Genomic DNA, 14,668 nt, shown 5'->3' with positions numbered 1-14,668 from the left:
TTCTTCCTATCCAAAATTCTCCTGCTCTTTCCAAACTCCTGCACGGTACTCTCTGTACTGCTGTCCTCGCTGGCTGCTGACTGCTGCCCCCCCAGAGGTGGCTGCATTTCCGAAGTGCATTTATACGTCGTGTTTGCCAAAGCATGTGCACTGATCCTGGCGGAAGGAGGGAGCGGGAATGAACCGCTAAGTCCTGCAGAGGTCACCTGAAGACAGACCTTCCCTGGGACCCACTTAGGTGCGAGCCGTAGGAGGCCGGGAGCTCTGGGCGGGGTGAGGCCGGCGGAAACAACCCGCGGATTGGGATCCGGCCAGTGAGATGGAACCGCGGAGAGATGTTCTGGAAGCGACGGCCACCCACATGGGCAGGGGAAGCGAAGGGCAGGCGGTGAAGCCCAAAGTCAGTGTGGGCCCAGCAGCAGGGGTGGGGAGCTGCCTTGGGCAGCTGGGGGGAAGCCTAGACCGGGTGACCGGGGGCTGGTCAGTCTACATAGGGGGAACACGGCCCTCCTTTCCCCGTCCTGTGCCCCTGCCCTGTTGCTGGCAGAGAACGGGCACGCCTTCCCCACCCCAGAAGCAGCCGCACCCCACAACTGCCTTGCTATTTAGCGAAGGAGTGGGCGCACCGATTGGCCACCTAAACCGGGGTGTGGGTGTGTGTGTGTGGGGGGGGGGGGGGGGGAGGAAACACACTTGCAGATCTTTTGTCGATTTGAACGGGCCAGTGCAGAGAAACCGGAGGCAAATCTGGGGCAGGCTGGCGAGGGAAAGGCGGGGAATAGACATGGAGTTTATAGCTTTCATGGGGAAGAAAAAGGCCAAAACTTGGGGGGGGAGGGTGTTCAGAGAAGACAGGCAAGATCTGCCGGAACTTGACCCCCCCCTTTACAGGCAAATCCCCTGCAATTCACACTGTCTCCCCCCCCCCCCACTCCACCCTAGTGTTTATCTCTCCCCTTCCAGACACAGACACGGGGGGGGGGGCCCTCCATACCTCACTTTCCCACGGTCTCTGTCCATTACCTGCAGCCTCTGGCTCCGGGCTGGTCCCAGCGGGAGCAAGTCCCCGGCCGGGCAGGGAGGGGTTAATGAGGGGATTTCCCCCCCCCCCCCAGCACGAACCCCGGGGGGGAGCAGCAGCTGCTCGCCCAGCGTCTGATGATCTTGTTCTTTGTTCTCCCTGATTCCTGCCTCCTTCCTCCCGGCACCCACCGCTCCCGGCTGCTCCAGCCCCTTCCTGTGCCCGGCAAACCCCCCCCCGTCCCGGGCTGCACCGCCGGCTGGGGGGGGGTCTGCAGGGGCTGGGGTCTGCCCTCTGGGACCGGGACAGGGGGAAAGAGGAGAGAGAGCGAGACCCTGGGCAAGGGCCTGCAGCTGCAGGGGGAATCAGTGGGGAGAGAGATTCCCACCTCCCCACATCTGCCCCCCCTCCCCGCTCCATTTGCTGCCCCATCCCTGGGCTGAGGACAAGTACCCCCCCCAGTGCCGAGGACCTCAGAGATCCCCCCTCTCCCTCCAGGACGCGCCCCTAGGTTTTCCCGTCGGCCCAGGCCCTTGCCTCGCTGAATAATAATTGCATGAATTCATAGCCTCATAGATTAGGGTTCATAGAATAGCAGGGATCCCCAGGAGGTATCTACTCCAACCCCCTGCTCGAAGCAGGACTGATCCCCAACTAAATCATCCCAGCCAGGGCTTCGTCAAGCCTGGCCTTAAAAACCTCTAAGGAAGGAGATTCCACCACCTCCCTAGGGAACCCATTCCAGGGCTTCCCCACCCTCCTCGTGAGATACACACCCATGCAAGCTGTTAAAATAATAACTCGTGCTGCCACTCTTATTATATTACCCTACTGAGGCCAGTGTGGCCCCACGGCTGAGCGAGAGATGTCCTGGGCCTTGCACCTTTGGAGGAGAAATAGCGAGCAGACTCTAGGCTAATTCTAAGGATGATTTGTTGTTATTCAAATACACCTGCCTTGGAGCGGAGAAACAGCCCAGGGGAAGCCTGCTCCTCCAGAAATCTCAGCCCACCCCGACGCCTGGTTCCCAGGTTGTTGCTTTGGGTGACAAATTGCCTCTGAATTCAGAGAACAAAGCCGGAGCCAACTCGGCTGTCTGCCACGGCTTCTCTCCAAGGACAACTGGTGCCCTAAGCACACCGGGACACATTGTCTCCCAAAGGCTAAACATTTGCTCGCGTGCTCAGGAAAAGAACCTGGGTCAGCCTGGATAGCAAGCAGAGCCACCTGTTACCTCCCACCATAACAGTTCCTGGTGGAAAGGAGCCACAAGGTCTATCCAATTCATAGAATATCAGGGTTGGAAGGTGAGGCGATCATCTAGTCCAACCCCCTTGCTCAAAGCAGGACCAATCCCCAGTTTTTGACCCAGATCCCTAAATGGCCCCCTCGAGGATTGAACTCACAACCCTGGGTTGAGCAGGCCAATGCTCAAACCAGTCTAGTCGGGTAGGAGGGGAATTCAGCCTTGTGATGTCTCAGAGCTCTGAGACCAGATGGGGTGGGGCCTTCCTCAGTCTTGTCAACTCTCATGACGATTATTGTTTTCCGTAAAGCCCCAGCTCCTGGAGTCCAGTGGACATGTGATGATTTCAGCCTTCGCTCTTAAAGAAAAAAGTAAGTTTCTAGCCCTCGTGGCTACTGAGAAAGCTTCAAAATGGGACCCCCGTGCGCCCTGAAGACTCAGAAAGCAGAGGGCAAATAAAAAGAAGCCCAAATGTCTTTTGACACAGTCTCATGATTGTAAAGACACGTTCATGATTTTGGGTGAGCCTGCCTCAGGGTTTCTGAGCCTTTGGGGTTGGCAATTCAGCAGAACACCGGAGTTACGAACAGGCCGGGAACGGAGGACGTTCGTACCTCTGAACGAAACGTTCTGGTTGTTCTTTCCAAAGTTTACACCTGAACACGGCTGGGGGGGCTCTGAAACTTTGCTATGCAGAAGAAAATGGCTGCTATCCCTTTCTTTTCTGTCATATACATTTCACGCACTACTGTACTGTATCTGAATTTGGATTTTTTGGTCTTTACGGCTGCCGGATCACGTATGTCCGGTTCCAGAGGAGGTGTGTGGTTGACTGGTCAGTTTGTAACTCTGGTGTTCGGATTTCTGAGGTTCTCCAAAGCCTCTCAATACTTGAGGATTTAGATGTGGCATCTGTAAGCGTCCTGCCCTTTCCCACCACTCCCCGGCAGGGAAGCATGACAGGGTTTCTGAAGTCAAGTGACTTAGGGAGAAGGTTTTTCCTTCTATTGAGGCCCTGAGTTGACGTGAAACCACTCAGTGAGAACAGGGGATGGAGAAGCTAACACCCTTGCTGTCTAGGGTGACCGTATTTCCCAAAGGCTGGGGCTGGCATCGCTGCTCGCCCATGCCCTGCCTCCCCCCGGCTTGGGACTGGCATCACCACTCAGCGACAAATGCCCACTTTGGCCAAAAAAGTTGGGATGGCCGGGACAGGGCTGAAAAAAGGGATTGCCCTGCTGTCTCTCTGATGCCTGGCCAGGGATCCTGGCATTGCCGCAGTGGTCCGTATACAGAACTTTCCCCCCAGTGGCATGCACCAGGTTGAGTGGGGCTGGGACTGGGGGAGGGAGAGGGAAGATCCCACAAATCCGCCAGAATCCAGACGTCACGTTCAATGCTAGGCGTGTCTGGAGAACGTCCTGGAGATTGCACCCTGCGGAGCCCAGAGACCAAATCTCCGTTCCGCAGCATCCCTGCCCGCAACCCTCCCGCCCAGAGAGACCACAGCTGGTGACACTGGCATGAGCAGGAACGGCTGGGCCCATCGCAGGGTCACTGAGGCACGAATGAGCTTTGGTAGAGCTAACATTCCTCATCCCGCTCTCTGGGTGCGGATGCTGACCCGCCAGGGTTAAATCATGTCACGCCTAGGGTGATGGTCGGGTAACGGCCCCACTCAGATCGCGCTCTGCTGTCTGAAGTGAGGGACCCATCTCCCCTTTCCTGAGCCAGTAACTGTCTCCGGATATTTCTTTCCCCAGCTCTCTGGCCGTGCCCAGATTTGTCAGAAATCTCCCAACCCGGGTCAGTGACAGAGGAGAAGGGGGTCACCCTGAACGGCGGGGGGGTTTACCCTGCAGAGCTGAGTGTGGCCTGGCTCCGGAGGGGCTGGGAGCTGGGGTTGCTGTCACCCTACAGCACTCTCCGGAGTATACGAATCCTGTTCTGTTTCAGGGTGGGCGTGTTTGGCATGGAAGCGCCTCGGGGCAGGGTCCCCTTTCGCTGCACCTGCCGAGCAGTCAGAGGTGTGAAGTTCTGGCACGGCCTTCCAAGGGGAGCAGCAGGGGGGCAAAAAACCGAACTGGCTTCAAGACTGAGCTGGATACATTTACGGAGGGGATGGGATGAGGAGACCGCCTACAATGGCCTGTGGCCCATCGGCGACTGCCCGTAGCAAAAATCCCCAACGGCCGGAGACGGGGCATTAGATGGGGAGGGCTCTGAGTTACTACAGAGAATTCTTTCCCCGGTATCTGCCTGGCAGGTCTTGCCCACATGCTCAGGGTCTACTTGATCGCCATATTTGGGGTTGGAAAGGAATTTTCCACCAGGTTAGACTGGCAGAGACCCTGGGGTTTTTTCCACCTACCTCTGCAGTGTGGGGCATGGGTCACTTGCGGGTTTAAACTAGCGTAAACGGCGGGTTCTCTGTAACTCGGAAGTCTTTAAACCAGTGGCTCTTAGCCTTTCCAGACTATTGTACCCCTTCCAGGAGTCTGATCTGTCTTGTGTACCCCCCGCAAGCTTCACCTCACTTAAAAACAACTTGCTTACAAAATTAGACAGAAACGTACAGAAGTGTCACAGCGCGCACTTACTGAAAAATTGCTTCCTTTCCATTTTTACCAGCTCATTAAAAATCAATTGGAATATCAATATTGCACTTACATTTCAGTGTGTCATCTATCGAGGGGCATAAACAAGTCATTGTCTGTACGAAATGGTAGTTTTGTCCTGACTTCGCCAGTGTTTTTTGTGGAACCCGTTGTAAAACTAGACAAATATCTAGATGAGTTGATGGACCCCTCGTGGAAGACCTCTGTGTACCCCAGGGGTATGTGTACCCTTGGTCGAGAACCACTGCTTTAAACCTTGATTTGAGGACTTCCGTAACTCAGCCAGTGGTTAGGGGGTCTATTACAGGAGTGGGTGAGTGAGGTTCTGTGGCCTGTGACGTGCAGGAAATCGGACTAAATGGTCATGATGGTCCTTTCTGACCTTAAGGCCTAGGAGTAATCAAGTTGAAGGAATAGGAAGGGGACGCTTTCTTGAACCCCCCCGCCCCCCCCACGCTGGGACAAAACCACACGTCCTTTCTGCAGACACTTGCCCGGGCCATGCTTGGCTGTGACCCTGAGACTATTATTGTCCTGGAAGGGGATTTCAATGGCAATGTAGATTAGGTTTTGGACAGGAACCATGAGGAGCCAGACGCTCCATCAGCTGGGGGACTGTATTGTCTCCTGCAGACCTTTGGATTAGTAGCTGTCTGGCAGTACTCCCATCCCATTGCTAGGCAGTACCCTTGGCTGAAGGCTACTCCCAACCAGGTCTTAGGGGCTATCATTTTTATACCACGAAGGCAAGTGTGAATATATTTGTTCAGTCTTCTAGGTCTCCCAAAAACAACGAGGAGTCTGGTGGCACCTTAAAGACTAACAGATTTATTTGGGCATAAGCTTTTGTGGGTAAAAAACCCCACATCTTCAGATGTATGAAGTGAAAATTACAGATACATGGCTGGGATGATTTAGATGGGGTTGGTCCTGCTTTGAGCAGGGGATTGGACTGGATGACCTCCTGAGGTCTCTTCTAACCCTGATATTCTATGATTCTATGAAATATACTGGCACATGAAGAGAGGGGAGTCACCTTACAAGTGGAGAACCAGTGATGTCCAGGCCAATTCAGTCAGGGGGATGTGGTCCACTCCCAATAATTGTTTAGGAGGTGTCAATACCAAGAGAGGAAAAATTGCTTTTGTAGTGAGCCAGCCACTCCCAGTCCCTACTCAAGCTCAAATTAACAAACCCCGTTGCCTACTCTGTCCCCATATCTACTCTAGTGACACCATCATAGGACCCAACCACATCAGCCACACCGTCAGGGACTCATTCACCTGCACATCTACCAATGGGATATGTGCCATCGTGTGCCAGCAATGCCCCTCTGCCATGTACATTGGCCAAACCGGACAGTCTCTACGTAAAAGAATAAATGGACACAAATCAGACGTCAAGAATTATAACATTCAAAAACCAGGTGGAGAACACTTCAATCTCCCTGGACACTCAATTACAGATTGGAAAGTAGCCATCCTTCAATAAAAAAACTTCAAAAATAGACTTCAAAGAGAAACTGCAGAGTTACAATTCATTTGCAAATTTAACACCCTCAATTTGGGCTTGAACAGGGACTGGGCGTGGCTGGCTCACTACAAAAGAAAAGACGACTGAAGTGATCCTGATAACAGTCTTCAAATATGTTACGGTCTGTTATAAAGAGGACAGTGATCAATTGTTCGCCACGGAGCATCAGGATAGTACAAGCAATAATAGGCTGGATCAGCAGCCAGGGAGGTTTAGGATGGATATTAGGAAAACCTTTCCAACTATAGGATAGATAATTACTGGACTAGGTTACCAAGGCCTTGTCTACATGGGAAAGTCGATCTAAGCTAGGCAATTTGAGTTGCATGAATAGCGTAACTCAAGTCAACGTAGCTTAGATCAACTTACCGCGGGGTCCACGCTACGCTGGGTCATTGGGAGACGCTCTCCCGTCGACTCCCCTTACTCTTCTTATTCTGGTGGAGTACAGAAATTGACGGGAAAGCGATCTGTGGTTGATTTAGCGGTCTTCACTAGACCCGCTAAATCCACCACCACTGCATCGATCCCCCGGTAAGTGTAGACAAGCCCCAAGAGAGGTTGTGGAATAGCGATCACTGGAGGTGTTTAAATAAATACCCGTGAGGGATGTTATACTCGATTCTGCCTCAGGATGGACTAGCTGACTTTTTGAAGTCTATTTTAGTCCTATTTTTGTATGATTTTAGGGTTCATTGTCCTCGTCCTTCACTTCGACCATGTCTCCCTGTGGAGAATGTGGGAATTTTTGTAATCTCATAACACAAGAACGAGGGGTCATCCAATGAAATTAATAGGCAGCAGGTATAAAACAAACGAAAGGAAGTATTTCTTCACACAACGCACAGTCAACCTGTGGAACTCATTGCCAGAGGATGGTATGAAGTCCAAGACTATAACAGGGTTCAAAAAAGAACTAGATAAGTTCATGGAGGATAGGTCCATCAATGGCTATTAGCCAGGATGGGCAGGGATGGTGTCCCTAGCCTCTGTTTTCCCGAAGCTGGGAATAGGTGACAGGGGATAGATCATTTGATGATTACCTGTTCTGTTCATTCCTGCTGAAGCACCTGGCATTGGTCACTGTTGGAAGACAGGACACTGGGCTAGATGGACCTTTGGTCTGACCCAGTATGGCCGTTATGTTTTAATTTTTTTAAAGAAACATGCATCACTCAACTTCCCCTCTCACTTTGCATTGGGAACTACCGGGTGTGAGGAAGTTAATTCCTTCTCTGGAACAGGGGAAGTCATGGTTCTTGGTGTAACATTGTCCCATCCAGGTTGGCATGGATACACCGTCAAGAACGGTCCACATACAAATGGAGCCCCCTGGTCAGGCAATGGAAGATCCATCTGTCACAGTTCATGGCAACTGGACCTGCGTTTCCTTCAGTGATCCAGCAAAGGCTTTGGGGGAGACATGCCTCTGTCTACCTTCTGATGGGGGTATTTTCAGAATGGATAGTGACTTCCCTTTGTAATTCCCAGCACAGACAGGTTGCTATGGATAGACGTTACCACAGAGTTCCTTCTAAGCAAACCGACTTTATTCTTAAGGTAAAAACCATGGGAGAGAAAACATATCACAAACAATAGAAGCTACACACATGCTAAGAAGCTTACCAGGGTTCATCTACTCTACACTGATTAGGCCTCAACTGGAGGATTGTGTCCAGTTCTGGGCGGCACATTTCAGGAAAGATGTGGACAAACTGGAGAGAGTCCAGAGAAGAGCAACAAAAACAATTGAAGGTCTAGAAACCATGACCTAGGAGGGAAGATTGAAAAAATTGGGTTTGTTTAGTCTGGAAAAGAAAAGATTGAGAGGGGCCAGGATAACAGTTTTCAAGTACATAAAAGGTTGTTACAAGGAGGAGGGAGAAAAATTGTTCTTCTTAACCTCTGTGGATAGGACAAGAAGCAATGGGCTTAAATTGCAGGAAGGGTGGTTTAGGTTGGACATTAGGAAAAACTTCCTAACTGTCAGGGTGGTTAAGCACCGAAATAAATTGCCTAGTGGGGTTGTGGAATCTCTGTCATTTTGAGATTTTTAAGAGCAGGTTGGACAAACACCTGTCAGGGATGGCCTAGATAATACTTCGTCCTGTCTTGTGTGCAGGGGACTGGACTAGATGACCTCTCAAGGTCCCTTCCAGTTCTATAATTCTGTCATTAGCTCTTTTGGCCACGGCATCACACCACGACCCCCAAATCTCTTCCAGAATCACTGCTTCCCAGGATAGAGTCCCTCATTCTGTATGTATGGCCTACGCTCTTTTTTCCTAGAGGCATACATTCACATGTAGCTGTATTAAAACACACATTGTTTGCTTGGGCCCCGTTTACTCAGTAATCCAGATCGCTCTGAATCAGGGACCTGTCCTTTTCAGTATTTACCACTCCCCCCTATTCTTTGTCATCGGCAAACTTCATCGTGATGATTCTCTGTTTTCTTCCAGCTCACCGATAAAAATGGTAATCAGCATTCAGCCGACAAGACATCCACGTTGGGCCCCATTGGAAACAGACCCAATTGATGGCAATTCCCCTTTTACAATGACATGTTGGGACCTATCTGTTAGCTTGTTTTTAATCCATGTAATACGTGCCTGTGACATTCTTGACATAATCTCTACCTGTATAGATCACTGTTGCAACCACTGTTATATATTTGCAGCAAATACTGTACAAAGGTGGTCGTTTAAAGCGTCTGTGGAAAGGCGATGGTTTGCTGGTTATGATTCTGCTATCTGGATGCATGTATCATTTTTGTAGTTGAAGTTAGGAATATTGGCTCTGTACTGTCTGGAGTTCAAACTTGTGCTGTGCTTCTGGGGGACACCCTAGACAAGTTGGGGTCAGCTCTGCCTAGCCTGCTGGATGGCCCATTAAGGACCATCAGTGACACAACTGACCCATTGAGAGAAGGCAGATACACCTTGTGACTCAGGAAAGTGTGCAGGGACTTGCCCATGTGACTCCAAACTCCATTTTGCTGGAATTTTCCACAGTAAGAACAAAGAGGGGTTCTTACACCTGGAAAAGACTATAAAAGGCTGATGCCTCATCTCCATCTTGTCTTCAGTCCTGCTTCTTGCTTCTGGAGGGACTTTGCTATAAACTGAAGTTCTGAACAAAGGACTGAAAGACCCATCCCAGCTGGGGATGTTCTCCAGAGACTGGATTTGAACCTGCCGTTTATTCCATCACTGCTACAAGAACTTGGCCATGACTGGACGGAATTGAGTCCATGTAACCAATTCTGGCTCTCATCTCTATCTTTTTCCTTTTATGAATAAACCTTTAGATTTTAGATTCTAAAGGACTGGCCACAGCGTGATTTGTGGGTAAGATCCGATTTGTATATTGACCTGGGTCTGGGGCTTGGTCCTTTGGGATCGAGGGAACCTTTTTTCTTTTACTGGGATATTGGTTTTCATAACCATTTGTCCCCATAACGAGTGGCCCTGGTGGGGATACTGGGAAACTGGAGTGTCTAAGGGAATTGCTTGTGTGACTTGTGGTTAGCCAGTGGGGTAAAATCGAAATCTTCTCTGTCTGGCTGGTTGGGTTTGCCTTGGTATGCACAGAAACCCCAGCCTTGGGCTGTGACTGCCCTGCTTGAAGAATGTGTCTTGAACTGGCACTCTCAGTGGGGTCCCACCAGAACCAGCCTCGTTACAATGCCATGTTCATTTTATAGCATTCTAGTTTTTTAATCAAAATATCTTGTGGTATCAAGTCAAATGCCCTATAGAAGTTATGTATTTTATATTAATACTATTATCTTCATCAATCAAACTTGTAACCTCAACAAAAAAGATACCAAGTTTCATAGGAGATCAGGGTTGGAAGGGCCCTCAGGAGGTCATCTAGTCCAACCCCCTGCTCAAAGCAGGACAAGTTTGTTTGACAGGATCTATTTTCCATAAACTCACGCTGATTGGCATTAATGACAACCATGTTACTCAATTATCTTGAACTGTGGACTGAATTGCACTTGAGCTTCTTCCAGGTCATCATGAAGGAGCAGGGGAAAAGCAAAAATAAAGTAAGAAACGACAATTTTAGTACATGGTTCTTTGTCTCAAGGCCCCCAAATCTGAGCTACATCCTGGCAACCAAAACTAACATACAGTTACGTGACTGAATGGGCTTCAGGCAGGAGAGAAAAATCCACATCACAGACACTTTCAGTTTCACATAAAATGAAATCCCAAAGCAGGTTACCTATGTGAACTCCAGAATCAGGAGAACAGATTCCTGCACTGCATTCTCCTCTCACCCATTCAAACCTGCTTCAGTCCGCGCCACTTCATTATTCTTGAGTCAAGTTATTTACAAAAGGTTTTCCCCGTTTCGATGATGCTAGAACATCCAGTCTTCTCATCTGGAAACAATCCCAGCTCAGCAGCAAAGCGCCCAGGAAAAGCTTTGCCGATAGATGGAGAAAGGGATGAAAACACTGAACCATCACTGAGTGGTTTTGTGATCCACTCAACTCCCCCTCCAGGCCTCTGACACTTTCATCTCCAGCCCTAGTGAGTCTGATTTAAGATCCAGGTGTGATTCCTAAGCACGGAGAGCTGAGAAGACTGGATCATGTGGCACTTTGGGAGGTGGAAGGATAAAATGGGGAGAGCGTAAGCTCCATTGCGGCTCCCACAGACGCTAACTCTGCTGGGTTGAGGGGGGGTTGAACGGTGATGGAAAAGGAGGGAATCCATCAAGCTCATCCTATCGCCTTCCGGTGTCAATAGTGGCTGAAAGGACACTTTAATCCTATCCCTGCTCCAGATGTTTGTTATATTTAAGTATATTTTTAAATGAGAAAAATGGTAGGAACGATAGCTTCTGTTTAATACAACCCAGAACAGCGGGGAACGAGACAATCTCTCACCAAAGGGGGAACTCAGTGACTCCGCCAATCACCCGGCTAATGGGAGTAAAAAGTAGAAATGTGATGCTCAGAGTTTTGTCTAGACTAGAAAAGGGGTGTAGATTAGGACAGGTCAAGGGGCATGTGTTCGTTAACCCTGACCATTATACCTGTGCGAGGGCAGTACTGCAAATATACTTGTCTTTTTACATGAGGATCGCTACCTCAAGCTAGCTAACCCTTGGGAAAATCCCAGAGGAGACAAGGTAGATTTTACCTCAGTGTAGCAAGATGAAGGCATCCCATCTCCCCTACCTGGGGCTGATGGACATTCCTGGGAGGAGGGACCTACATTCTCATGACTCAGGACAAAGGAGCGGATAGAAAGGACCAAAGAAGAGCAAGCTGCAAAAATCAACAGTTTGCTACTCATCTGGGGTGGGGGGAGCTGCGGGACCACAGTGATGCAAACACCGCAAAGAGCCTTAAAGGTCACGATGTGGGAATTAGAAAAGCATTCAAAAACTTTCTTTTTTGACAGCCTTAGACAAGCTTTTTGTGGTGTTGCTCTCCCTTGTGCAGACTCTGATGTCTAACCAGGTGTGAGCTCTGATTAAAGCTTCTCCCACACTCCGTGCATCGATAGGGTCTTTCCCCCGTGTGGATTCTCTGATGTATGATAAGGGTTGAGCTCACACTGAAGCTTTTCCCGCACTCAGAGCATTTATAGGGTCTCTCCCCCGTGTGGAGTCTCTGATGCGCAACGAGGGCAGAGCTCACGCTGAAGTGTTTCCCGCACTCGCAGCATTCATAGGGTCTCTCTCCTGTGTGGATCCTCTGATGTGCAATAAGAGCCGAGCTCTGAGTGAAGCTTTTCCCGCACTCAGAGCATCTATAGGGGGTCTCTCCCAGGTGTATTCTCTGATGCTGAGTGAGGTTGGAGCTGTCAGTGAAAGTTTTCCCGCAGTCGGAACACGTAAAGGGTCTATGTCCCGTGTGAATTCTCCAATGTGTGATAAGGTTTGAGCTCACGCTGAAGTTTTTCCCGCATTCGCAGCACTGATAGGGCGTCTCTCCCGTGTGGATCCTCTGATGTCGAATAAGGGTTGAGCTCCGACTAAAGCTTTTCCCGCACTCGCGGCATTCATAGGGTCTCTCTCCCGTGTGGGTTCGCTGATGCCTGATAAGATCGGAGCTGTCCGTGAAGCTTTTCCCGCACTCGCAGCACTCATAGGGTCTCTCCCCCGTGTGGGTTCGCTGATGCCTGATAAGGTTTGAGCTGTCCGTGAAGCTTTTCCCGCATTCTGAGCACGTAAAGGGCTTATTTCCCATGTGAATTCTCCAGTGCGTAATAAGGTTTGAGTGTCGATTGAAGCTCTTCCCACACTCAGAGCACGAAAAGGGTCGATTTCCTGTGTGGATGGTCTGATGTGCGATCAGGTTGGAGCTCACGCTGAAGCTTTTCCCACATTCCAAGCACTTAAAGGGTCGGTTTCCTGTGTGCACTCTCTGATGCCGAATAAGGTGCGAGTTCCGATGGAAGGTTTTCCCACATTCACCGCATTCATAGGGCGGCTCTCCAGCGTGGATTCTCTCGGGCTGAAGGAGATCCGAATGGCTACTGATGTTTTCTCCCCACTCAGGGCACGTGGGCTCTCTCTCATTTCTGGGGATGCTCTGCTGGGCTGTGGTTTCCTTGAGGTCCTTGTGACAATGACCCACTTTCTCCCTTGGCTCATTTTCCCGCTCCCGCTCTGGCCTGCGCTGACTCTCACAACCTTTTCCCTGCTTCCAGCTCCTGGGAACATCCCCTTTAGATCTTTGTGATAACGCCACATGTGATTCCCCGTGCTCAGCATCTTCCTGCTCCTCATTCTCACTCACCATCCCATCACCTGCTGGGACAGAGAGAGAAACCTCAGAAACAGGAGTGGAAAAAGGGGAGAGGGTGACGCTAAGCCCCCGTGTCTTCACACCCTACACACTACTGCCATGGGTTTTTTAATGCAATGATATTAGTGCAATAATATGTGTTGTTCATTTTCAAATGATACCCCACAAGGCATACTGGGATATCATTTGAAAATGACCACCACACTACGAACACACATTATTGCAAACTAAGCAGCAGTTCTGCAGAAAAGGACCTGGGGGTTACAGTGGACGAGAAGCTGGATACAAGTCAGCAGTGTGCCCTTGTTGCCAAGAAAGCCAAGGGCATATTGGGCTGCATTAGTAGGAGCATCGCCAGCAGATCGAGGGACGTGATCGTCCCCATCTATTCGGCACTGGTGAGGCCTCATCTGGAGTACTGCGTCCAGTTTTGGTCCCCCCACTACAGAGGGATGTGGACAAATTGGAGAGAGTCCAGCGGAGGGCAACAAAAATGATGAGGGGACTGGAACACATGACTTACGAGGAGAGGCTGAGGGAACTGGGATTGTTTAGTCTGCGGAAGAGAAGAATGAGGGGGGATTTGATAGCTGCTTTCAGCTACCTGAAAGGGGGTTCCAAAGAGGATGGATCTAGACTGTTCTCAGTGGTAGCGGATGATAGGACAAGGAGTAATGGTCTCAAGTTGCAGTGGGGGAGGTTTAGGTTGGATATCAGGAAAAACTTTTTCACTAGGAGAGTGGTGAAACACTGGAATGCGTTACCTAGGGAGGTGGTGGAATCTCCTTCCTTAGAAGTTTTTAAGGTCAGGCTTGACAAAGCCCTGGCTGGGATGATTTAGTTGGGGATTGGTCCTGCTTTGAGCAGGGGGTTGGACTAGATGACCTCCTGAGGTCCCTTCCAAGCCTCATCTTCTATGATAATAATGCAGCATGTGAAATTTACACACTCCCAAAATTTGTGCTTTGAAGTCTATGACGAACAGGCATTTAAACTAGGCACGTCAGTGTGAACAGATCTCTCAGAGTAGGGTTATGGGGTTGTAATTTAAAATACATCCAAGGGTCACCCCCTCTCCAACCCTGCAGCCAAGACTTAGTAACGTTTCAGCACGGCGGCGGGGGTGGAATGTTTCTGGCAGGGGCGTGTTACACTGGGGTAAAAGGTTATTTAAGGGTAGCTGAGATAGGACAACTTGTTGTCCAAAACAGTACCATGGGGATTTTATTTAAACTAGAATAAATGGAATTTGATTCTACAGTAACGTTAAATAGATGAATATATATAATAAAAAGGCACACACAGACACACACAGACACACACACACTATACAACTTACCACTGAGCGTACTTAACTATAACCCTCTAAATAACGAAACAGATCTCTCTCGGTATGCACAGGTCATTAACTCATAGGTCGTGGTGGTTTATCTCACAGGTGGTGGTGGTGATTATTTTAGTTCAACGTAGTTATT

The 14,668-nt window shown here is 49.7% G+C and overlaps 1 protein-coding gene across 1 annotated transcript in view; it reads right to left on the bottom strand.

Annotated features, from left to right (window-relative positions):
• Nucleotides 1-14,668, bottom strand: part of LOC141978940 (uncharacterized) — a 44,046-nt gene that overhangs the window by 16,388 nt on the left and 12,990 nt on the right. Inside the window, 1 exon segment of the mRNA XM_074941341.1 lies at nucleotides 11,869-13,198. Within this exon segment, the coding sequence (XP_074797442.1) occupies nucleotides 11,869-13,198 (1,330 nt within the window).

Source organism: Natator depressus, chromosome 28, assembly GCF_965152275.1.
Source record: "Natator depressus isolate rNatDep1 chromosome 28, rNatDep2.hap1, whole genome shotgun sequence".
Classification (NCBI taxonomy): Eukaryota; Metazoa; Chordata; order Testudines; family Cheloniidae; genus Natator; species Natator depressus.
Note: the sequence above shows the minus strand (reverse complement) of the source record. Positions and strands in the feature narration are given on the sequence as shown.